The 19592-nt window shown below is 50.8% G+C and overlaps 1 protein-coding gene across 1 annotated transcript in view; it reads right to left on the bottom strand.

Annotated features, from left to right (window-relative positions):
* The window catches only part of PWP1 (PWP1 homolog, endonuclein), a 327492-nt gene extending 326811 nt beyond the window's left edge, over nucleotides 1–681 (bottom strand). Inside the window, exon 1 of the mRNA XM_086921581.1 lies at nucleotides 493–681. Coding sequence (XP_086777707.1) covers nucleotides 493–558 — 66 coding nt within the window. The 5' untranslated portion in view covers nucleotides 559–681. The remainder of the gene's footprint in view (nucleotides 1–492) is intronic.
* Between the last annotated feature and the right edge of the window lie 18911 nt (nucleotides 682–19592).

Consider the following 19592-nt stretch of genomic DNA (forward strand, 5'->3'; position numbering starts at 1 on the left):
TACAGGCGTCGGTGTAGTAGAATGGAATACTGGAATGAATCACAATATTGCGTTTCCTGTATAATGGCTAGGAGCTGCCATCAGTATATTTCGACACCCCTCTCGTGCATAACCAAGCTTAAGAGAAGTTATCCCTTCACAGCAGTGCTTGAATGAGCTGGTGGCCAGTATTGATTACTTGCACTTCTCAGCACTGCTGCAACAGTGCAACACATTTAAAGGGAGCGCCGACAGTTCTCAGGAGAAAGCAAATACTCTAAATAGTGAACAACTGCACTTTTAAATTTACATTTAAAGCACTGCTTCAAAGGGTACACCGATACACTTCAAAGACGGCACGTGTTCTTACTTATGAGTTTCACTACTAATGACATCATGCCAGTGTAAAGAAGTTAAGTTTTACCTGTCTGAATACTAGTGTTCTCAACAATTCACGTGTTAGTTCTTCAATTTTTAGTCGATTTAATCCCATTCCGGGTGCGCTGATCTTACCCTGTCTGGAGTCTCCTTGGCAACGCCTCTACAGACCCAGGACACACAGGTGATTTGGCAACTCATGATGTGCGCTACAGAATGATAGTAGTTATAGGAGAATATATTTGACACGAAGATATTACCAGGCTTACTGAAGTAAGTGTATCCGAAACATGGTTGTTCTCACGCACATGGGCTCTCCCAGACAAATCAGAAGGCAGAAAACATATTCTATCAGTGCTGGAAATCAATTCTAAACTTTGATTCGTTGGCAGGTCTCTGTTTGCTCTGATTGGCTAAGGCACATGTCGGTCGATATCATTTGCTGTTGGGCCTCGGAAAATGTGCTCTGTCTTGAGATTGGTTACCAGAACAATTGTTCATTGGCTGCGGTGTGGCAAACAGAACATATGACTCCTGTAACAATTATTTCTGCTTCACGCTCTCACTGTCTGTCAGTAGGCGGACACCCCATTACTCTTTCAACTTGTAACTTTGAGTGACTCTTTTAGTAGGTGAACTAAGAATCTGTGCTGTTTCTGCAGCGGCGTCTGTCGGAGAGAGCATTTGTGCCTCGGACCATATCATCGTTTTTAGCTTCTTACCTACCCCGTTTTTCCATCGGTCCGCACATCCCGGCTTTAGCCTGGGTGTCTCTCGGCTTCAGTGGTAGAAGCGTATTAAAGTAAACTGTGGGAGCTGTGATTTTGAGTACGATGGGGCGGGGAAAGATACGTAACAAAAATGGTATCCGATTTGGTGCCCTGGGCATTAGTAATATGTATTTACAATGCCAAGAAGTCCCACCCTGTGGCAGAAAGCACATTGGAAACGTGAGTTTAGAAGTGTATTACACACATTAAACGATATGCGGCATAAAGTAATAAAAATTCTGGAAGTTATATTTTTAATAATGCACTATCAGATTGCACATTTCTTCAGGTTTCTTTTTAAAGGACCCATTTCAGAACTGGTAATATGCTTCTAGCACACCTCAAAGAGATCAACTGTCAGGGAGAAGATTCATATTATACCAGCAATGACATTCTATATTGGCGTCCTGCCCAAGCATCCTTTATATTTGCTGATTAACCAATTGTATACATTTACATTTGGAAGGCGAGGCCTGCCTACCCATTCTCATTACATGGGGACCCCCTCTTCCTTTTCAGCCAGAGGCAATTCAGTGTCCGCATGCTTCGGAAGATCTTCTGGTGGATCCCCACGGAGACCAGAAAGACCGTCACCCAGGCCCTCGTCACCAGCCGACTGGACTACGGCAACGCCCTCTACGCCGGAACCACCGCCAAGCTCCAGAAGAGACTCCAGCGGATCCAGAAAGCCTCAGCCAGACTCATCCTCGACATCCCACGGAACAGCCACATCTCCGGACACCTGAGAGACCTGCACTGGCTCCCCGTCAACAAAAGAATCACCTTCCGGCTCCTCACCCACGCACACAAAGCCCTTCACGATCAAGGCCCGAGCTACCTCAACAACCGAATCAACTTCTACGCTCCCAAACGCCACCTCCGATCTGCCAGCCACGCCCTCGCCGCCGTCCCACGCATCCGTAGAGCCACAACAGGAGGAAGGTCCTTCTCCTACCTGGCCGCCAAGACCTGGAACTCCCTCCCGGCCGACCTGCGCCTGACCCAAGACCACCTCTCCTTCAGGAAGAAGCTCAAGACCTGGCTGTTCGAGCGGTAACGGCACACCCCCCCCCCAAGCGCCTTGAGACCCTATGGGTAGGTAGTGCGCTCTATAAATGTCTTTGATTGATTGATTGACTATGCAGAAACTTTTTTATTTTATTTTAAATATTGGAATTCTATGGCAAACCATGGAGGCTTCGTATTATGCTTCTCTTTCTTTACTGAAGCAAATACAGCAGCCAATCAAACTTTAAACGATATAACCTGGAAGGACAACCCCTTTCCTACGTATGCACCAATCCCTATACCCCCACAGGTATAAATGTCTCTGGCATGAGCATGGGCGTCCACATAAATGTTTCTGGGGGGGAGGGTGGGGGTCAAATGTTTAACTTCATCACCATCTGCCTCTGCCTTGCACCCTTCTCGCCCTCCCCTTGCACCCTTCTCCCCTCTGCCTTGCACCCTTCTCCCCCCTTGCACCCTTCTCCCCCTCCCCCTTGCACCCTTCTCCCCCTCCCCCTTGTACCCTACTCCACCTCCGCCTTGCACCCTTTTCTACCTTGCACCATTCTCCCCTCTGCCTTGCACCATTCTCCCCTATGCCTTGCACCCTTCTCCCCTCTCCCTTGCACCCTTCTCCCCTCTCCCTTGCACCCTTCTCCCCTCTGCCTTGCCCCCTTCTCCCTCTGCTTTGCACCCTTCTCCCCTCTGCCTTGCACCCTTCTTCCCTCTGCCCTGCACCCTTCTCCCCTCTGCCTTGTACTCTTCTCCCCTCTGCTGCACCATTCTCCCATCTGCCTTGCACCATTCTGCCCTCTGCCTTGCACCATTCTCCCCTTTGCCTTGCACCATTCTCCCCTTTGCCTTGCACCATTCTCCCCTCTGCCTTGCACCCTTCTCGTCCTCTGCCTTGCACCCTTCTCCCCTCTGCCTTGCACCCTTCTCGCTCTCTGCCTTTCACCCTTCTCCCCTCTGCCTTGCACCCTTATCCTCTCTGCCTTGCACCATTCTCCCCTCTGCCTTGCACCCTTCTCCCCTCTGCCTTGCACCATTCTCCCCTCTGCCTTGCACCCTTCTCCCCTCTGCCTTGCACCCTTCTCCCCTCTACCGTGCACCATTCTCCCCTCTGCCTTGCACACTTCTTCCCTCTGCCTTTCACCGTTCTCCCCTATGCCTTGCACCCTTCTCCCCTCTGCCTTGCAACATTCTCCCCTCTGCCTTGCACTGTTCTTGCCGCTGCCTTGCACCCTTCTCCCTTCTGCCTTGCACCCTCTCGCCCTCTGCCTTGCACCCTTCGGCCCCCTGCCTTGCACCCTTCTCCTCTCTGCCTTGCACCCTTCTCCTCCTCCGCCTTGCACCCTTCGCCCCCTCCGCCTCACACCCGTCTCCCCCGCCGCCTTGCACCCTTCTACCTTGCACCCTTCTCCCCTTCTACCTTCCACCCTTCGCTGCCTCACACCCTTCTCCCACTCAGCCTTGCACCCTTCCCTCCCTCGCCTTGCATTCTTCTTCCCCTCCACCTTGCACCCTTCTCCACCTTGAACCCATATCCCCCTTTGCCTTGCACCCTTCTCTGCCTTGCACCCTTCTCCCCCTCCGCCTTGCACCCTTCTCCACCTTGAACCCATATCGCCCTTTGCCTTGCACCCTTCTCTTCCTTCCCCCCTCATTCGTGCAACCTTCTCTACCTTGCACCCTTCTCGCCCTTCCCCTTGCACCCTTTTCCCCCTCCCCCTTGCACCTTTCTATCGCTCGCCCTTGTACCTTACTCCACCTCCGCCTTGCACCCTTTTCTACCTTGCACAATTCTCCCCTCTGCCTTGCACCATTCTCCCCTCTGCCTTGCACCCTGCTTCCCTCTGCCTTGCACCATTCTTCCCTCTGCCTTGCACCAGTCTCCCCTCTGCCTTGCACCCTTCTCCCCTCAGCCTTGCACCCTTCTTCCCTCTGCCTTGCACCCTTCTCCCCTCTGCCTTGCACCATTCTCCCCTCTGCCTTGCACCATTCTCCCCTCTGCCTTGCACCCTTCTCCCCTCTGCCTTGCACAATTCTCCCCTCTGCCTTGCACCCTTCTCCCCTCTGCCTTGCACCCTTCTACCCTCTGCCTTGCACCCTTCTCCCCGCTGCCTTGCACCCTTCTCCCCTCTGCCTTGCACCCTTCTCCGCTCTGCCTTGCACCATTCTCCCCTCTGCATTGCACCATTCTCCCCTCTGCATTGCACCATTCTCCCCTCTGCCTGTCACCCTTCCCCCCTCTGCCTTGCACCCTTCTTTCATCTGTCTTGCACCCTTCTCCCATCTGCCTTGCACCCTTCTTCCCTCTGCCTTGCACCCTTCTTCCCTCTGCCTTGCACCCTTCTCCCCTCTGCCTTGCACCATTCTGCCCTCTGCCTTCCACCCTTCTCCTCTCTGCCTTGAACACTTCTCCTCTCTGCCTTGCACCCTTCTCCCCCTCCCCCTTGCACCCTTCTCCCCCTCCGACTTGCACCTTTCTCTACCTTGCACCATTCTCCCCTATGCCTTACACCCTTCTCCGCTCTGCCTTACAACCTTCTCCCATCTGCCTTGCACCCTTCTCGCCCTCTGCCTTGCACCCTTCTCGCCCTTCCCCTTGCACCCTTCTCCCCTCTGCCTTGCACCCTTCTCGCCCTCTCCCTTGCACCCATCTCCCCTCCCCCTTGTACCCTTCTCCACTTCAACCATGCATCCTTTTCTACCTTGCACCATTGTCCCCTCTGCCTTGCACCATTCTCCCCTCTACCATGCACCCTTCTCCCCCATCTTGCACCCTTCTTCCCTCTGCCTTGCACCCTTCTCCCCCTACGATTTGCACCCTTCTTCCCCTCCGCCTTGCACCCTTCTCCCCTCCGCCTTGCATCCTTCTCCCCTGCCCCGTTCTCCCCTCTGCATTGCACTCTTCTCCTCTCTGCCTTGCACCCTTCTCGGCCGCCCCCTTGCACCCTTCCCACCCAATGGAGGGGGCTGCCACCTGGAACAATGGCACCCTTTCAAAAGCATGATGGACCAGGGCCGGCCTTGACTGGGTCCACACCGGACGCACTGGCGATCCGGGGGGGGGGCAAGTGCCCCTCCTTGCCCCCCCTGCGGACGCCCATGGGCCTGAGTCCTCTTTCTTTGCTGCTGCAACCGCGAGTTAAGTGACCTTTATCTTTCTATGTGTACTTTTGTGGTTTTACACTGTATTCCGATTGTTTGCTTAGCATGTGCTTGTAATTGCGGTATTATTATAAATGTTGGAGTGTTATACACTCTCTGGCGCTCACTGAGGCAATTTGGTGTGGATGGGGATAGGGACATATGCGCACTGCACGCTCGAGGGGCAGTCCTCTTTTTATTGCCATTGCTGGAGGATGTTCAATTTGGCTTCCGGCCAGCTCATGGCACCGAGACGGCCCTAGTGACCGTGCTGGATGAGCTACATTGGCGGGCAGACAGGAAACAGGCAGGGGTTCTGATCCTGCTTCACCTGTCTGCCTCCTTCGATATGGTGAACCATGGTATTCTGCTGGGAGTGCCCTTGGGTGGGTTGAGTCCTTCCTCCAGGGTAGGGAACAAGCTGTGTCCCTCCCTCCCTTCCAATCCTCCTTCTCTACAATCTCACATGGCGTCCCTCAAGTCTCGGCAGTTAGCCCGATATTTAACATCTATATGAAGCCTTTAATAGTGGTCATCAAACAATATAAGATCAAAATTGTTAACTACGCTGATGACATGCAGTTGATTCTATCCTTGGAGGGAAATGAATCAATCTCCTTGGAAGAATTTCATAACTGCCTGCGAGCTACAATGGACTGGTTGAAAGCCAACTCTCTGCAATTTAACATAGGAAAGACCGAGGTGTTATATTGTCCAAGGCCCAGGGTACAATCTCTTCTACCCAGCAACTTTTGGCCAGTGGATGTTTTTCCACTGGTGCAGCCGGTGAAGGTAGTACGGAATCTAGGCGTGAAATTTAATAGCGACCTTACTCTGGAGATGCAGGTTTCAAAGGTGGTAGCTGGCTGCTTGACCATCATTCGCCTCCCGAGAAAAATCCTTCCCCTGTTACCGCCTGTGCTCGGATTGAGGTGGTGCGTTGTACCGTGCTCAGTAGATTAGACTACTGCAATGCCTTACTGTTGGAGTCTCCAAGCTATCTCATGGATAGACTTCCGAGACTCCAGTCTGCAGATGCAAAATTAGCCCTGGAGTGGCTAACTAGATCTTCCTCTTCAGGAGCCCTGGCTCAGCTGCACTGGCTCGTTGTGAGGCAGAGGGTGATATTTAAGTCTCTCTGCATGACCTTTAAAGCCCTCCATGGGTTAGGCCCGGCCTGTTTACAAAGGAAGTTTTCATGGCATGTGCCGGCCCGCAATCTACGCTCCTCCTATGCCAGGTTGGCGACCATACCGAGGTTTCGGAGATCCAGAGCAGGAGGTAGATCGTTCAGCGTGGCCGCGGCGAAGCTCTGGAACTCTCTTCCCACCGAACTCAGGCAGGTTTCCGGCCTTCTAGCATTTAGAAGGCACTTGAGAACTTGGCTCTTTACAAATCCCCAGCTGTCCCCCTCTTTTTGATACGAGTCTGTCAGCGCTAGGATGCCTCTCTGAGGTGATAGCGCGCTTTAGAAGTGAAATAAATAAATTGCTCTCGCGCATGCGTGAGCAGCAATATCGGAGTTTCGTTACCGATCATCTTTTCACAACATGCGTCCGTGCTTCTGCTCTATCCTCGGTCCCTTCGAACGCCTGATGGGGTGAATAAACGGAATAAGGCATTGCCTGAGGGGGATTTAGGGATGGCTCGCTCCACTTACAATTTGAACAGTCTGCATAAACTGTATAAATAAGTTGTAGGGCTGGTGTCTGTCATACATTAGTAGGGTCAGGTAGTTGGGGTGAGTCATTTTCACTACAATGAAGACTGTCATCCCTGGGTTGCTCCCACCCTGAACCTCCTCCACACCTCCATTAGCACAATGGCGTACTACGCCAGGGAGGTTGACCATTGGGCTGAATTTGATGAGTATGAAGAGGTGCCTTACGAGCACCAGATGCAGGAGCAGTGGTGTAAGCCCTAGATACACATGTCCAGGGTTCTGTGAACAGGGCATTAATAAAGGCCTTACAACCTTTTACTAAACCCTTAAAAACTATGGGAAGAGGAAACTTAACACCTCATTGGGCGAATCATCGTGTCACTCGTCGGCTGAGGTACTATCACACATGGCATCGTCGGTCATGAGAGACCATGTTTATGGCGGCTCCCTCCCTTCTGGTAATAACTCACGCCTAACTCCAGGGGAGGCGGAGGGCTCCTCTCCGGCCCCATCGGACACTTCTGAGTCAGATCAAGAGTCGGAGGATACGAAAAATGCGACAAAGCGGAAACACAAGTGCCATAATGTAGAGACAGACAGCCTAATAGGAACTTATGGTTTGACCCGAAGAATATAGTGCACCCAAGATCCATGGAGTGGGTACTGTGTGTCGAAGTAGCTGACTATATGCATGAAAACCTTAGACAGGGTTTCAAATGCTAGGTTCGTTCCACTTTAAGATCTGAATGCCCCCGGCCTTCCCTCCTGGGTAAAGTAGCGGATACCCCAGAGTTGGACCCTAACATGGCCACTTTCATGAGGAAGTTTGCAATGGACCCCAAGAAGGGCCTATATGGAGCGTGGAAGGGTTGTCAAGACAAGCTGCTTGGCATATCAGGACCACTGACCAAGATCCTCGATGCAGCAGTGACGGCTAAGGATTCAAATACACTGCTGGACCCCACTGAAATTCTGGAATGGGCTCAGAGAGCTTTATGTTGTCTCCGTAACTCAAACTGCGCCCTTTCAACAGAAAGGAGGAGATCCTTTTTGATTCAAACTAATGCACAACTGGCAGACATGGCCACAACAGAGGCCAGAGCCCTAGCAAATGGCCTTTTATTTAGGGACAAATTTGTTAAGGCATTAGGAAAGTATGTGGCAACCTTCGCGGTCCTCTACAAAGCTCAGGCAGCATTAAAAAAGTCTTTCACACTAGCCTTTTTAACAGGGCCGGATGATTCAGGGGCGATCAACCGGCCGAGGTTTTAACCAGACCTCCAGAGGATTCGAGCAGCATGGTCGAAGTGGAGCACAGCGCTCCAATTTCTACCCCAACCGCCATCTGGTTTGACTCCTTTCTGTCTGGGAGGTCGTTTCAGATCTTCGACGGAAAGACAGTGTCCTCCAGAAAACCCCTGAGTTGCGGAGTGCCACAGGGCTCCTCTTTGAGCTCTGTACTGTTCAACGTGTACATGAGGCCGCTGGCGGGTGTTGTCGAACCATATGGCATTAAAATCGTGTCATATGCCGACGACGCCCAGCTTGTGGTCTCGCTGGCCACGGAGAACAACAAACACTCCCCAGCAGACCTGCTAAAATGCCTAGAGGACGTCAAGGGATGGATGACCAACTCCTCCCTTAAACTAAACGGAGATAAGACGGAGCTCATGCTCCTAGGCCCAACCGCCCCTGTGCCTTTCACTTCCTTGTGGCCCAGTGCTCTGGGCCTCCCCCCCACTCCCAAGGAAAGTGTTAAAAGCCTGGGAGTATGGCTAGACAACAAACTTTCCTTCTCCACCCAGGCCAAAAAACTGTCCGCCACTTGTTTTGGCCTGCTTAGAATTCTGAGGAAAGTCCTCCCGTTACTTCCTCTTGAGGCCAAGAAGGTGACGGTACAAGGTCTTATCCAATCCCGCCTGGACTCAAACAATGCCCTGTACTTGGGGGCTCCGGAGATGACCCTCAGGAAATTGCAGATTGTTCAAAATTGCGCAGCACGCACCCTGCTGTAAACTCCGCGCACCCAGTTGGCCAGACCTGCTCTAAAAAGTCTCCACTGGCTGCCAGTAAGGCAGAGAGTGGCCTTCAAGGGGCTATGCTTGGCGCACCGCGCCTTCTGGAAAACGGGCCCTGCCATAAACACCGACCTTGTCACCCCCTACCACCCTAAGAGGAACCTTCGGTCGACGGAGGCATTCCTCGCCGTTGTTCCCAGAGTGAGGCGAGCCAGGTCTGGAGGTCGGCTGTTCTCTTTGAACACCGCCAGGCTCTGGAATGCTCTCCCCATCTCACTCCGGTCTAACCCAGACCTCCTTGCATTCCGGAAAAATCTAAAGACACTGCTGTTTGCTCAATCTTATGTACCTTAGCTCCTATTCCCTTCTCTTTCCTCTTAACCCAGCGCTTGGACGCCTGCGGGCAGCAACCGCGCTCTATAAATATTCTTACAATTACAATACAATACAATCGTGGTGGCGGAGGAAGGCAGAACAGAGGAGGATACAAGGGACAGAACAACATAGGAGATAACTCCTACTCAGGTAAATTTGGTGCCAGCCGGGGATGTTATGGTGGGAGGTAGGATTACTTTATTTCTACACAAATGGGAGAATCTAACACACGACCCATGGGTACTGCAGATAGTATAGGTGTTTCGGATAGAGTCTTACACCTCCCCTCAACAAGCACAAGTCCTTTGTAGACAAAGTGGTGACCGCTTTATTAGCAAAAGGAGTGATCGTGGAAATGACTCCACACCCTCGCGGCTTCGTCAGCATGATTTTTCTTGCCCCAAAGAAGGATCATGGCTTCAGATTGGGGTTTAATCTCAGGGAATTCAATTCTTGGGTAGTGTATCGCCATTTCAAGATGGAGGGCATACACTTATTGAGAGTTCTTCTCTTAGAAAGAGACTGGATGGTGTGCTTGGATTTAAAGGATGCTTACCTTGCAGTGCCCATTTTCCCTCCGCATCGGAGGTTCACTCAGTTCCAATGGCGAAACCGATGGTCGCCCCCTTGATGCTTCACTCATTTGCTCAAACTAGTGGTTCAATATCTGAGAGAAAGAGGAGTGGGACTCATCTATCTGGACGATATCCTTATCATGGCACTGAGTATGGATACAATACGTCTTCATCTAGCCTGAACGATCAGGCTCCTGCAGGAGTTGGGATTTGTCATCAATGCGGACAAATATACCGTAACACAAGCACAATCGATTGAATTTCTGGGTTTTCAAATGGACTCGATTGTAGATCAGTTACTTTTGACACTCAGAAAGCGCATAGCGATCAAGAAAGACTTGAGGAGAGCGCTTGCCTCTCCGACTATATCCTTGAGGACGTTGGCACTTTTGGTAGGTCTTTTAGCTTCATCAATTCAGGCAATATTTCTGGGACCCGTTCATTATTGGGCACTTCAGAGACTGAAAATCTTGCATTTACGCAAGGGCCTGAGTTATGCGGAACAGATCTTGCTCTCCCAGGAGGACAGGACGGAGATTGCCTGGTGGCTGGAACACATGGCAAGGCCATTTTGGCGTCAGCACTGGAGGTAGTAATCGAATCAAATGTGAGTCGATGGTGATGGGGAGCCCGTTGCGGGTCAGTGGAAACGGGGGGCAGATGGTCCTCGGAGGAACTAAAACTTCATATCAATTGTCTAGAATTACTAGCGGGTTCGTTTGCGATTCGAGAATGGACAATGTATCGGCAGTGAGATACATCAATCGCCTGGGTGGCACGAGATTTCGGCTACTGGTGGAGATAGCCAAGGATTTTTGGCACTATTGCCTCCTACACCACATATCAGTGACAGCAGAGTACCTTCCGGGCAGCTCCACTGTGGGAGCGGACTGGAGCTCTCTGTCCCAACGGGACTCCAGCAATTGGAGGTTACATCCCAGAATATTCAGACCCCTGAACAACAAATGGTGTAGAAAATAAGAAGTATTGATGTACATAGGCAACGTTCATTTCCCTTTTCCCACTCCCCTCCCTACACGCACCATGAATATTGTAAAGCATTGACTGCATCCCTCAGCCCGCAAAGGCCTGTACCCATGTGTACATGATAGCCATTTTAGGCACCTTGGCCTCTTGCCCACTCATTAGAATCACTGGCTTCCCTCCTGCGCGCATTTGAGCACACCCCCCCCCCCTCTCCCACTCTCACATGCATAGACCATGAAACCCGGCACTCTGCGCGACCCTGCCATGAAAGGCAACCCTCCTGCTTGACCCAGGCACCCCCCCCCCCCCATTTTCCCTCTTGAAGAGGCACCCTTCGCCTCAGCTGACATAGCCCCCCAGTTGTATCTGACTGCCCCTGTTCTCTCATATACAGGTCATAAGATCTCTCTCTCTCTCTCTCTCTGCGCGACTCTGGCCCCGCATGCACCCTGACTCCCCCTCCTTCTCCTCATATGAGCAAGCCATAAACCCTCTTCTTCCGCAGAGCCCTGTCCTTGAGAGTCCCGGCCGCGCCTGACCAGCACCTCCTTCCCTTCCATGAATGCCCCTCTATTGACGAGCCCTCCCTCCGCGCTCGATTGTCCACGCAGGCATGAATACCACTCCTTTGATGACCCCTTCCCCCGAGTTCGGCTGACCACACATGTCCGAGGCCATCGCCTAAGCCAGGAGATACCATTTACTGCCCTTATTGTATGCCTAGCCACCCCACCCCCTGGGCCATGATCAGGCGCACACACCCTACGACACGCTCAGCTGCACGATCGCCCTGCCCTCTTATCAGCAGGTCAAGGGTCCCCATTGTGAACGTATGTGGAGTAGGATCATCACGAGGATTATAGGAATGTTTTCCTTTTGCGACACACTGACCTGATTGTATCATCAAATGTTCTGCAAATGTATAAAAACCAGAGTCTCACGCTCACTTGTTAGAGCACCTCCCGAAAGACACTGTGTTTCGTGTCCGAAATGACTGGCTCTCCTCATGAGAAATAAACTCAGTTCTTGATTCCTGCTCCCAGCGCCCGTCTCTTTATTTTGGTAACTATTCAGAATGGGAACTAAGAGGCGGTTTGCGCCAGCAGCCTGGGCATCGATAGAATTATGGGCTCACCTTCAACAATTGGCGTCCCAACGCGGGGTCCATCAGTGACATAGGGTTCGGTAAGAGAGATCCAGACGAAGAAGTGAACGTCTAAAATGATCGGAGTATACCTGCCTTGAGAGGGCCCTAGCCCGGCTGCCGATCGACAGAACTTCACCAATTCTGAACGGACCTCTCTTGAGTGACCTATTGTCCTGACTGGAATCCCACAGGAATGCTACATGGAGTAAGAGAACGATCGGGCGCTGGAGGAGGGAGTCGAAGAACTGTCCGTATGGTCCGGTCCGGGTAAGATTAAGTAGGGTGTTTTTACGCCTGATTGGTAGGGTGGCTCTGTCCACCTGATTGATTGATTGTTTGTATTGAAAACCGGTATTTGTATACTGGCATTGTTGGTATTGGTTATTGATTGATTGTTCGTATTGAAAACCGGTATTTGTATACTGGCATTGTTGGTATTGGTTCATTTAGCTTTGAGGGCTACTTGACATATTGGTTCTCTTTTGAGAACGAGACATTCTCTGTTTGCAAACAGCGGCGAATAGGAACGTCGTCCCTCTTTGCAGATAGAGAAGGGTAGGTAATGCAGACTTTTGTCCCCGGTGTAATCCGTCATGCCTACTTTTCTCCCCACTGATTGTTTGAAGTCGATTAATAATCGATTGTTGCTCTTTGAGATCTTCCCTGTCTACAAACTGAGACGAGTAGAAATATTCTGTCTTCCTTTATGGATAGCGAAGGGCAGGTAATGCAGACATTTGTCCCCGTTGTAATCCGTCATGCCTGTTTTTCTCCCCACTGATTGGTTGGTTGCCTGGACATTGTTGTTCCAGGAATTGTTTCGTTTGAGGTATTTTCTATTTGCAAACAACGTGAAATAGAAACACTCTGTCTAGTCTTTGCAAGTAGAAAAGGGTAGGTTATGCCCCTTTGTGAATTCGTCAGTCCTACCCACTCCCCACTGGTTGGTGATTGTGGGGTAGCTCGCATGGTCCGCCCAGGAGACTACTCTTATGGAGGACATATGCTCTCTACTCATGGGCCATTTAATAGAAATAGACCGACTGGTCCGTCCAGGAGGCTACCCTAGTAAGTGGAAGTACATCGCTCGGTCCGTCCAGGATGATACCCTAATGAAGGAATATATGTTCCCCTTTTGATCGATAATCTCGTTCCACCCCGGACCATTTATTGGAGGGGACTCGTCTGGTCCGTCCAGATGTACCCCCCTAGTGAAAAGGACACATAAAAATATGAAGTGATCACCGTTCCCTACTAACAGAAAGCTTTAGCTCGAAACACGCTAAGGAAGAGAAAGAAAAATAAAAAGAAATCAGGCTAAGTCAGTAACCCCCTGATGAGCTTTTGACTTCACCAAAAATAAGAAACATTAGAAGTAGTTCGTAATAAGAAATGTAAAATGGCGAGAAGATTCGATAGCAGAACATAGCCACGAAGTAACTAGGCTTCACTGCCTGTTCCTGTTCCCAACATGTCTGCCTCATTGCCCGCCCCGCCCAAATAACGGTCACATGAAATAGAAACAACTCAATAGGTACCTACCCCCGTTCCGGAAGCTCCCGAAGTGCAACAGGTCCGCGGTTACGCCCATCCGGAAGGCGAGGCCTGGAGGCACGAGGGACTCGCCTGCCCACGGTCAGAAGGAGACGATGTTGGGCAGGCGGTCCAAAAAGGATGACAAGGACCTCTCCGTCTTCTCCCTTCTGCCGCCCTGCAGGCCGCGGGGAGAGAGGGGGCTGTCTTGCCTCGGCCACCGACCGCCCCTCTCTCTCACCCGATCCGGCTTTTGCCAAAGGCCGACGCCAAGGCGAGAACGGCGGCGAATCAAGTAGTCCCGCCACATTTCAAATTCGCCGCATGCCATCGCCTGCTGGTCCTGAGCCGAAGCCAAGGCAAGAACGGCGGCAAATCAAATAGTCCCGCCAGATGCCAAATTCGCCGCCTGCCTGCATAGGTGCAGGCAGTCCCGCCACATTCCACGCTCCCTGGAGAGTTGAAGGTAGTCCCGCCACATGTCGCCAAGGGAAGGGGGGGGCTGTCTTGCCTCAGCCGCCGACCACCCCCCCCCCCCCCATCATCAATGGCTGGCACGGCCAATGTCGAAAACGATGGAGCCGGGGAACGGCGCGGGGTCGCTGGAAGGGGGAGGTGCCGCGAACGACCCTCCCCCACCTCCCTCCAGGTGGAGGCTTCCAGCGACACCCCAACACTCTTCGCTTAAAGAGGGTCAACATCAAAAAGAGGTCTTCTGCCCAGGACGGGCACACGCTCCATATCGCCTCTCCTCGACCTTGAAGATTCTATAAGAGCCGGGGGGCCCCCGACCCTCTGCATGGGTGCCCCCGCCCCCTTCACTGGGAACCACGACATCGGTGCTACTCCTGCCGGCACCAGACTCGGATCGGAAATGGCTAAGATACCGCCACGGCACAGGCTTGTTCAGTTCCGGAGGAACACCAGAATGACCCGGTAGGAAAATTGTTGCCGCCCTTCCCACTCTTTGACCCATGGTCCATATTGTTAGACTGTTAACCACATTGCACGAGACTTTCTGAACTGCCAATGGAAAGTTCTGGGCCAACCTTGCGAGACTAGAGACACTCTGACTGTGCTAAGAACTTGCCTGACCCCACCTAAAATGGCGCCGACACAAAATGTGACGTTTTTAATGAACTTTGTTGCACCCTGATTGCGCAAGCTTTTTACCCCGATATATATAACGTTTGGATAATGAAAGTAGATATGAAGGATATTGAGTATGTACTTGGACAATGAATTGACTTAAGGGTGGGTACTGTTTATGAGTTGGAAAATGAATTGGTGTAATTTAAGGTAATGAATGATTATTGGATGATGTATTTATGAATGTATTAAAGATGAATTACTGACATGCATCATGCTTGCTCTGTAGGGGAGTTTAATATGATTTTATTGCACTGCCGCACTTTATGCAATGAACTGCCACCCGCTTCGTTCTTCCCACGTACAGTTCCAATCTGCTCTGTGGCTAGCCCACCGGGTTGTAGGCCTGTATTTATGTGTCAACCTTCTTTATTAAAGGTATTTTGGAAACGAAAGCATCGTTGTAGCGGATTGCATTAATGAGTTTTGAATGAATTACTACTATGAGCAACGAGAAAGTATGATGAAGGCTAAAGGTTAAAAAGGACCCGATATTTAGCAGCCACACTATGTGTGACAGGCAGCCGGAAAGGTGCTTTAGAAGCCCTAAAAACGACACCACAGAAATGCCACCTGACCGCCACCCTTGTACCCGATGAAAAGAGGTTACGACCAAGTAGCTCATGTCGCACAGATCGTCAATGATTATCTGTCTGACCTTTCTGGTCCATCTGGGCTTAAACGCCGTGATGGTAGGGAAATGCACTACGTGAAAATAGGTCGAGTATGTGGTAGGTAAAGCGTTTCCGGATTACTGCACGTTGATGAGGTTTTGAATGTTGCCCCCCACCCCCTTCTTTTTCCTCCCTTCTGCAGGTCACGTCGGAACACTGGCTGATGTATGGATGGACGACGACCGAACCGCCGATGAGAGGGGGAGAAGGGGAAATATGAGCATGGTCCTTAGGACAAATAAAAGTTTTTAAAAGACGTAGACTTAAACATGACTGTTCCTCCTTAGAACATAGCAACGGGAGGATGGACTGACATAGAGACTGGACAAGTACTGAATGACAAAAACAAAATTGACTAGAAACGATGCGTTAAATGAAATGACTGGACGTTTTGACTAGGTAGGGAAAGGACAAAGAAAAATTGTACGGGTAAGGGTTGCCACGGCACCACCCGCCTAGGAAGTTAGAAATGTTGCCGATGTTCAAAATGCACTGCCCCCTTTCTCACACTCTTACAGATATAGCCAAGCTGTCCGACTGTTTTCCCGATCAATACTTGCCGTTGCCTCAGCCTGGAGAACTTCCCACCAAAGGAGGGAACAGAAAATGGTTTAAGATCCAACCATGGGTAACTAGCACGACCAGGTTAATTTCCGATCAACCAACCGAGGTGTGAGTATTGGTAATTGGGAACGCTCGCAGGCGTGACAAACGAGAAGGAAAAGGGGGGAAGGGCAGAAAGAGCTAAGCACGTAAATAAATAGGGTAGTAAAGATACGTAGGATAAAATATATAAAACAGATGTTGTAAGACTAACAATTGTTTTCTGTCTTGTTGTGAATGTCTTGTATATGTGTAATACATGTGCTGTCTTCCCTGTCCGAGTTTGTGTGTATGTAACGTACGAATATATGTCTCCCCTCTGTCTATATCTGCATGTTACCCGACCTTTGCTGTTCTGTGTTGTGAGCGCACTAAATGACCTATTTTCGTACACGTCTCTCTCTCTCTCTCCACCCTTTTCTCTCTCTCTCTCTACATGTCATACGTGTACCGAATGGCTCGTTTAGATTGCGGACGACTCTCACTCTCTATGAGAGTCTCCCTATTTTCTCTCCCTCTTTTTGGTAAATTTGTGCCCCACAGGCACCAGTCTGATTTGATACATATTGAACACGAAGGTGTTCAGCGAAATTGACCGAAACTAAAATGACTGTATCTCGCCATGTTACTACCTCTCCTTTCTGCAAAATGAATGAACTTGAATTGGCTGAGAAGGAAAGGACAGGTAAGACGGCTAAGGTCCCCCAATTTGGCCTTTTATAGGGGAACTATATGTCAATGGCATCCTAATTTTTATTGTTAGAGACAAGCACCAAGGTCCAGATTGACCCCCAATGTCCAGATTGCCCCACCCCTTTGCACCCAAGCACGAATGCCCAAAGCGTCCCCGCCCCACTTGATCGACCCCAGCTACTGTCCCCGATATATATATCTGATGACCATGAGTAACTGCCGCCCCTCGAGAAAAACATGTTTGGCTCTGTCTTTCAATGATTGCACCCCCGCTTTGTTTTAAAGAGTTAGCCAGCTCTAAAGGGAAATGTAAGACTGTTAAGGCTCGAATTAGAAGGACGAGTCTCTCCTGAATGTTGTCAATCTTGGGGTTTTTGTTGAAATACGCAGGTAATAAGAGTCCGACCTCTGTCCATATATGTCATGAATGAACGCCGATTAGACTTGGTGCGAACGCAGTAGAAATACCCACCTACTTACTTCATGGTAATAGACTTCTGACTATGACCAATGAGCATAACGCCAGGTGCTAGGATTGCGAGTGGAATTCATATGTAAAAATCTCTTCTCCTGCCAGTTCTCTAAAACTTGTTTTTACCCATTTAAAGATACTCAATAACCGGAGGAGAAGGGCCGGATGTGACGCACAGCGTGGCTGCAGATCATGAGACACATGCGACCTCAACCCAAGGTGGAGCCGCAGGACAACAAGAAACGGGACGAGGCAGCACTCTCAAAGGCGATAAAAGAAAGAATGAAGGGCTGTCCTGAAGCTCTCTGTCCGCCAACCCACGTGTGCCTGGAGCCTCCGTCCCTCTTTTCAAGCCCGATTGATGGGCCTGCTTGCTTGTCACCCATTGCTCCCTTGGTCCCTTTGGTGTGTCCCGGGAAAATCTGCCCCCACTCCGCCCTCTCACTCCCATCGACTAACGAAACAGCACACCCTCTTTTCCATGCGACTCTCTGCTGAAAGGAAGAACAGCATCTAGATGGAAATGGGGTTACACCACGGAAATATAGGTGCCAAGCTTAAGGCGCCACTCAAAGGATTGGTTAGGGAACAGGACTGTGGTCTAACAGCAGAGGACTGACCGCACCCTGCAACGCGCAAGGATAGAACAGAGCTGGACCTATAGCTCCACCGCGGGTGCTCAACAGCGCCAACGAAAGGACACGGACTAGAGCCTACCAGTGATGGCTCACTGATAAAAGACACTGTGACGAAGAGATCTTGCGTATTGAACTGAATTCCTCCCTTGACTACTTGGTCAAAATGTTCATTGGTCACATTTTTTAAGTCAGAAACATTTATGCTATGTAGTGATTTGAAATGATAGGAACTCGACAAATGCCATCCCCTATGTGCTGCGTTCTGCCAAACACATCAACTGTCTATGATTATATGACATATGTTAGTATTGACAAATGCAAATTCTTCGATCGCACCTGTTTATATGTACCTTCATCGACTGCAAAAATGAACTTTGCTATGTAAAAAGGGGCGACTGTAGAAAATAAGAAGTATTGATGTACATAGGCAACGTTCATTTCCCTTTTCCCACTCCCCTCCCTACACGCACCATGAATATTGTAAAGCATTGACTGCATCCCTCAGCCCGCAAAGGCCTGTACCCATGTGTACATGATAGCCATTTTAGGCACCTTGGCCTCTTGCCCACTCATTAGAATCACTGGCTTCCCTCCTGCGCGCATTTGAGCACACCCCCCCCCTCTCCCACTCTCACATGCATAGACCATGAAACCCGGCACTCTGCGCGACCCTGCCATGAAAGGCAACCCTCCTGCTTGACCCAGGCACCCCCCCCCCCCCATTTTCCCTCTTGAAGAGGCACCCTTCGCCTCAGCTGACATAGCCCCCCAGTTGTATCTGACTGCCCCTGTTCTCTCATATACAGGTCATAAGATCTCTCTCTCTCTCTCTCTCTGCGCGACTCTGGCCCCGCATGCACCCTGACTCCCCCTCCTTCTCCTCATATGAGCAAGCCATAAACCCTCTTCTTCCGCAGAGCCCTGTCCTTGAGAGTCACGGCCGCGCCTGACCAGCACCTCCTTCCCTTCCATGAATGCCCCTCATGATTGTTGAAGGTGAGCCCATAATTCTATCGATGCCCAGGCTGCTGGCGCAAACCGCCTCTTAGTTCCCATTCTGAATAGTTACCAAAATAAAGAGACGGGCGCTGGGAGCAGGAATCAAGAACGGAGTTTATTTCTCATGAGGAGAGCCAGTCATTTCGGACACGAAACACAGTGTCTTTCGGGAGGTGCTCTAACAAGTGAGCGTGAGACTCTGGTTTTTATACATTTGCAGAACATTTGATGATACAATCAGGTCAGTGTGTCGCAAAAGGAAAACATTCCTATAATCCTCGTGATGATCCTACTCCACATACGTTCACAATGGGGACCCTTGACCTGCTGATAAGAGGGCAGGGCGATCGTGCAGCTGAGCGTGTCGTAGGGTGTGTGCGCCTGATCATGGCCCAGGGGGTGGGGTGGCTAGGCATACAATAAGGGCAGTAAATGGTATCTCCTGGCTTAGGCGATGGCCTCGGACATGTGTGGTCAGCCGAACTCGGGGGAAGGGGTCATCAAAGGAGTGGTATTCATGCCTGCGTGGACAATCGAGCGCGGAGGGAGGGCTCGTCAATAGAGGGGCATTCATGGAAGGGAAGGAGGTGCTGGTCAGGCGCGGCCGTGACTCTCAAGGACAGGGCTCTGCGGAAGAAGAGGGTTTATGGCTTGCTCATATGAGGAGAAGGAGGGGGAGTCAGGGTGCATGCGGGGCCAGAGTTGCGCAGAGAGAGAGAGAGAGAGAGATCTTATGACCTGTATATGAGAGAACAGGGGCAGTCAGATACAACTGGGG

The sequence above is a fragment of the Lissotriton vulgaris genome, chromosome 1_1 (assembly GCF_964263255.1).
Source record: "Lissotriton vulgaris chromosome 1_1, aLisVul1.2, whole genome shotgun sequence".
Lineage (NCBI taxonomy): Eukaryota > Metazoa > Chordata > Amphibia > Caudata > Salamandridae > Lissotriton > Lissotriton vulgaris.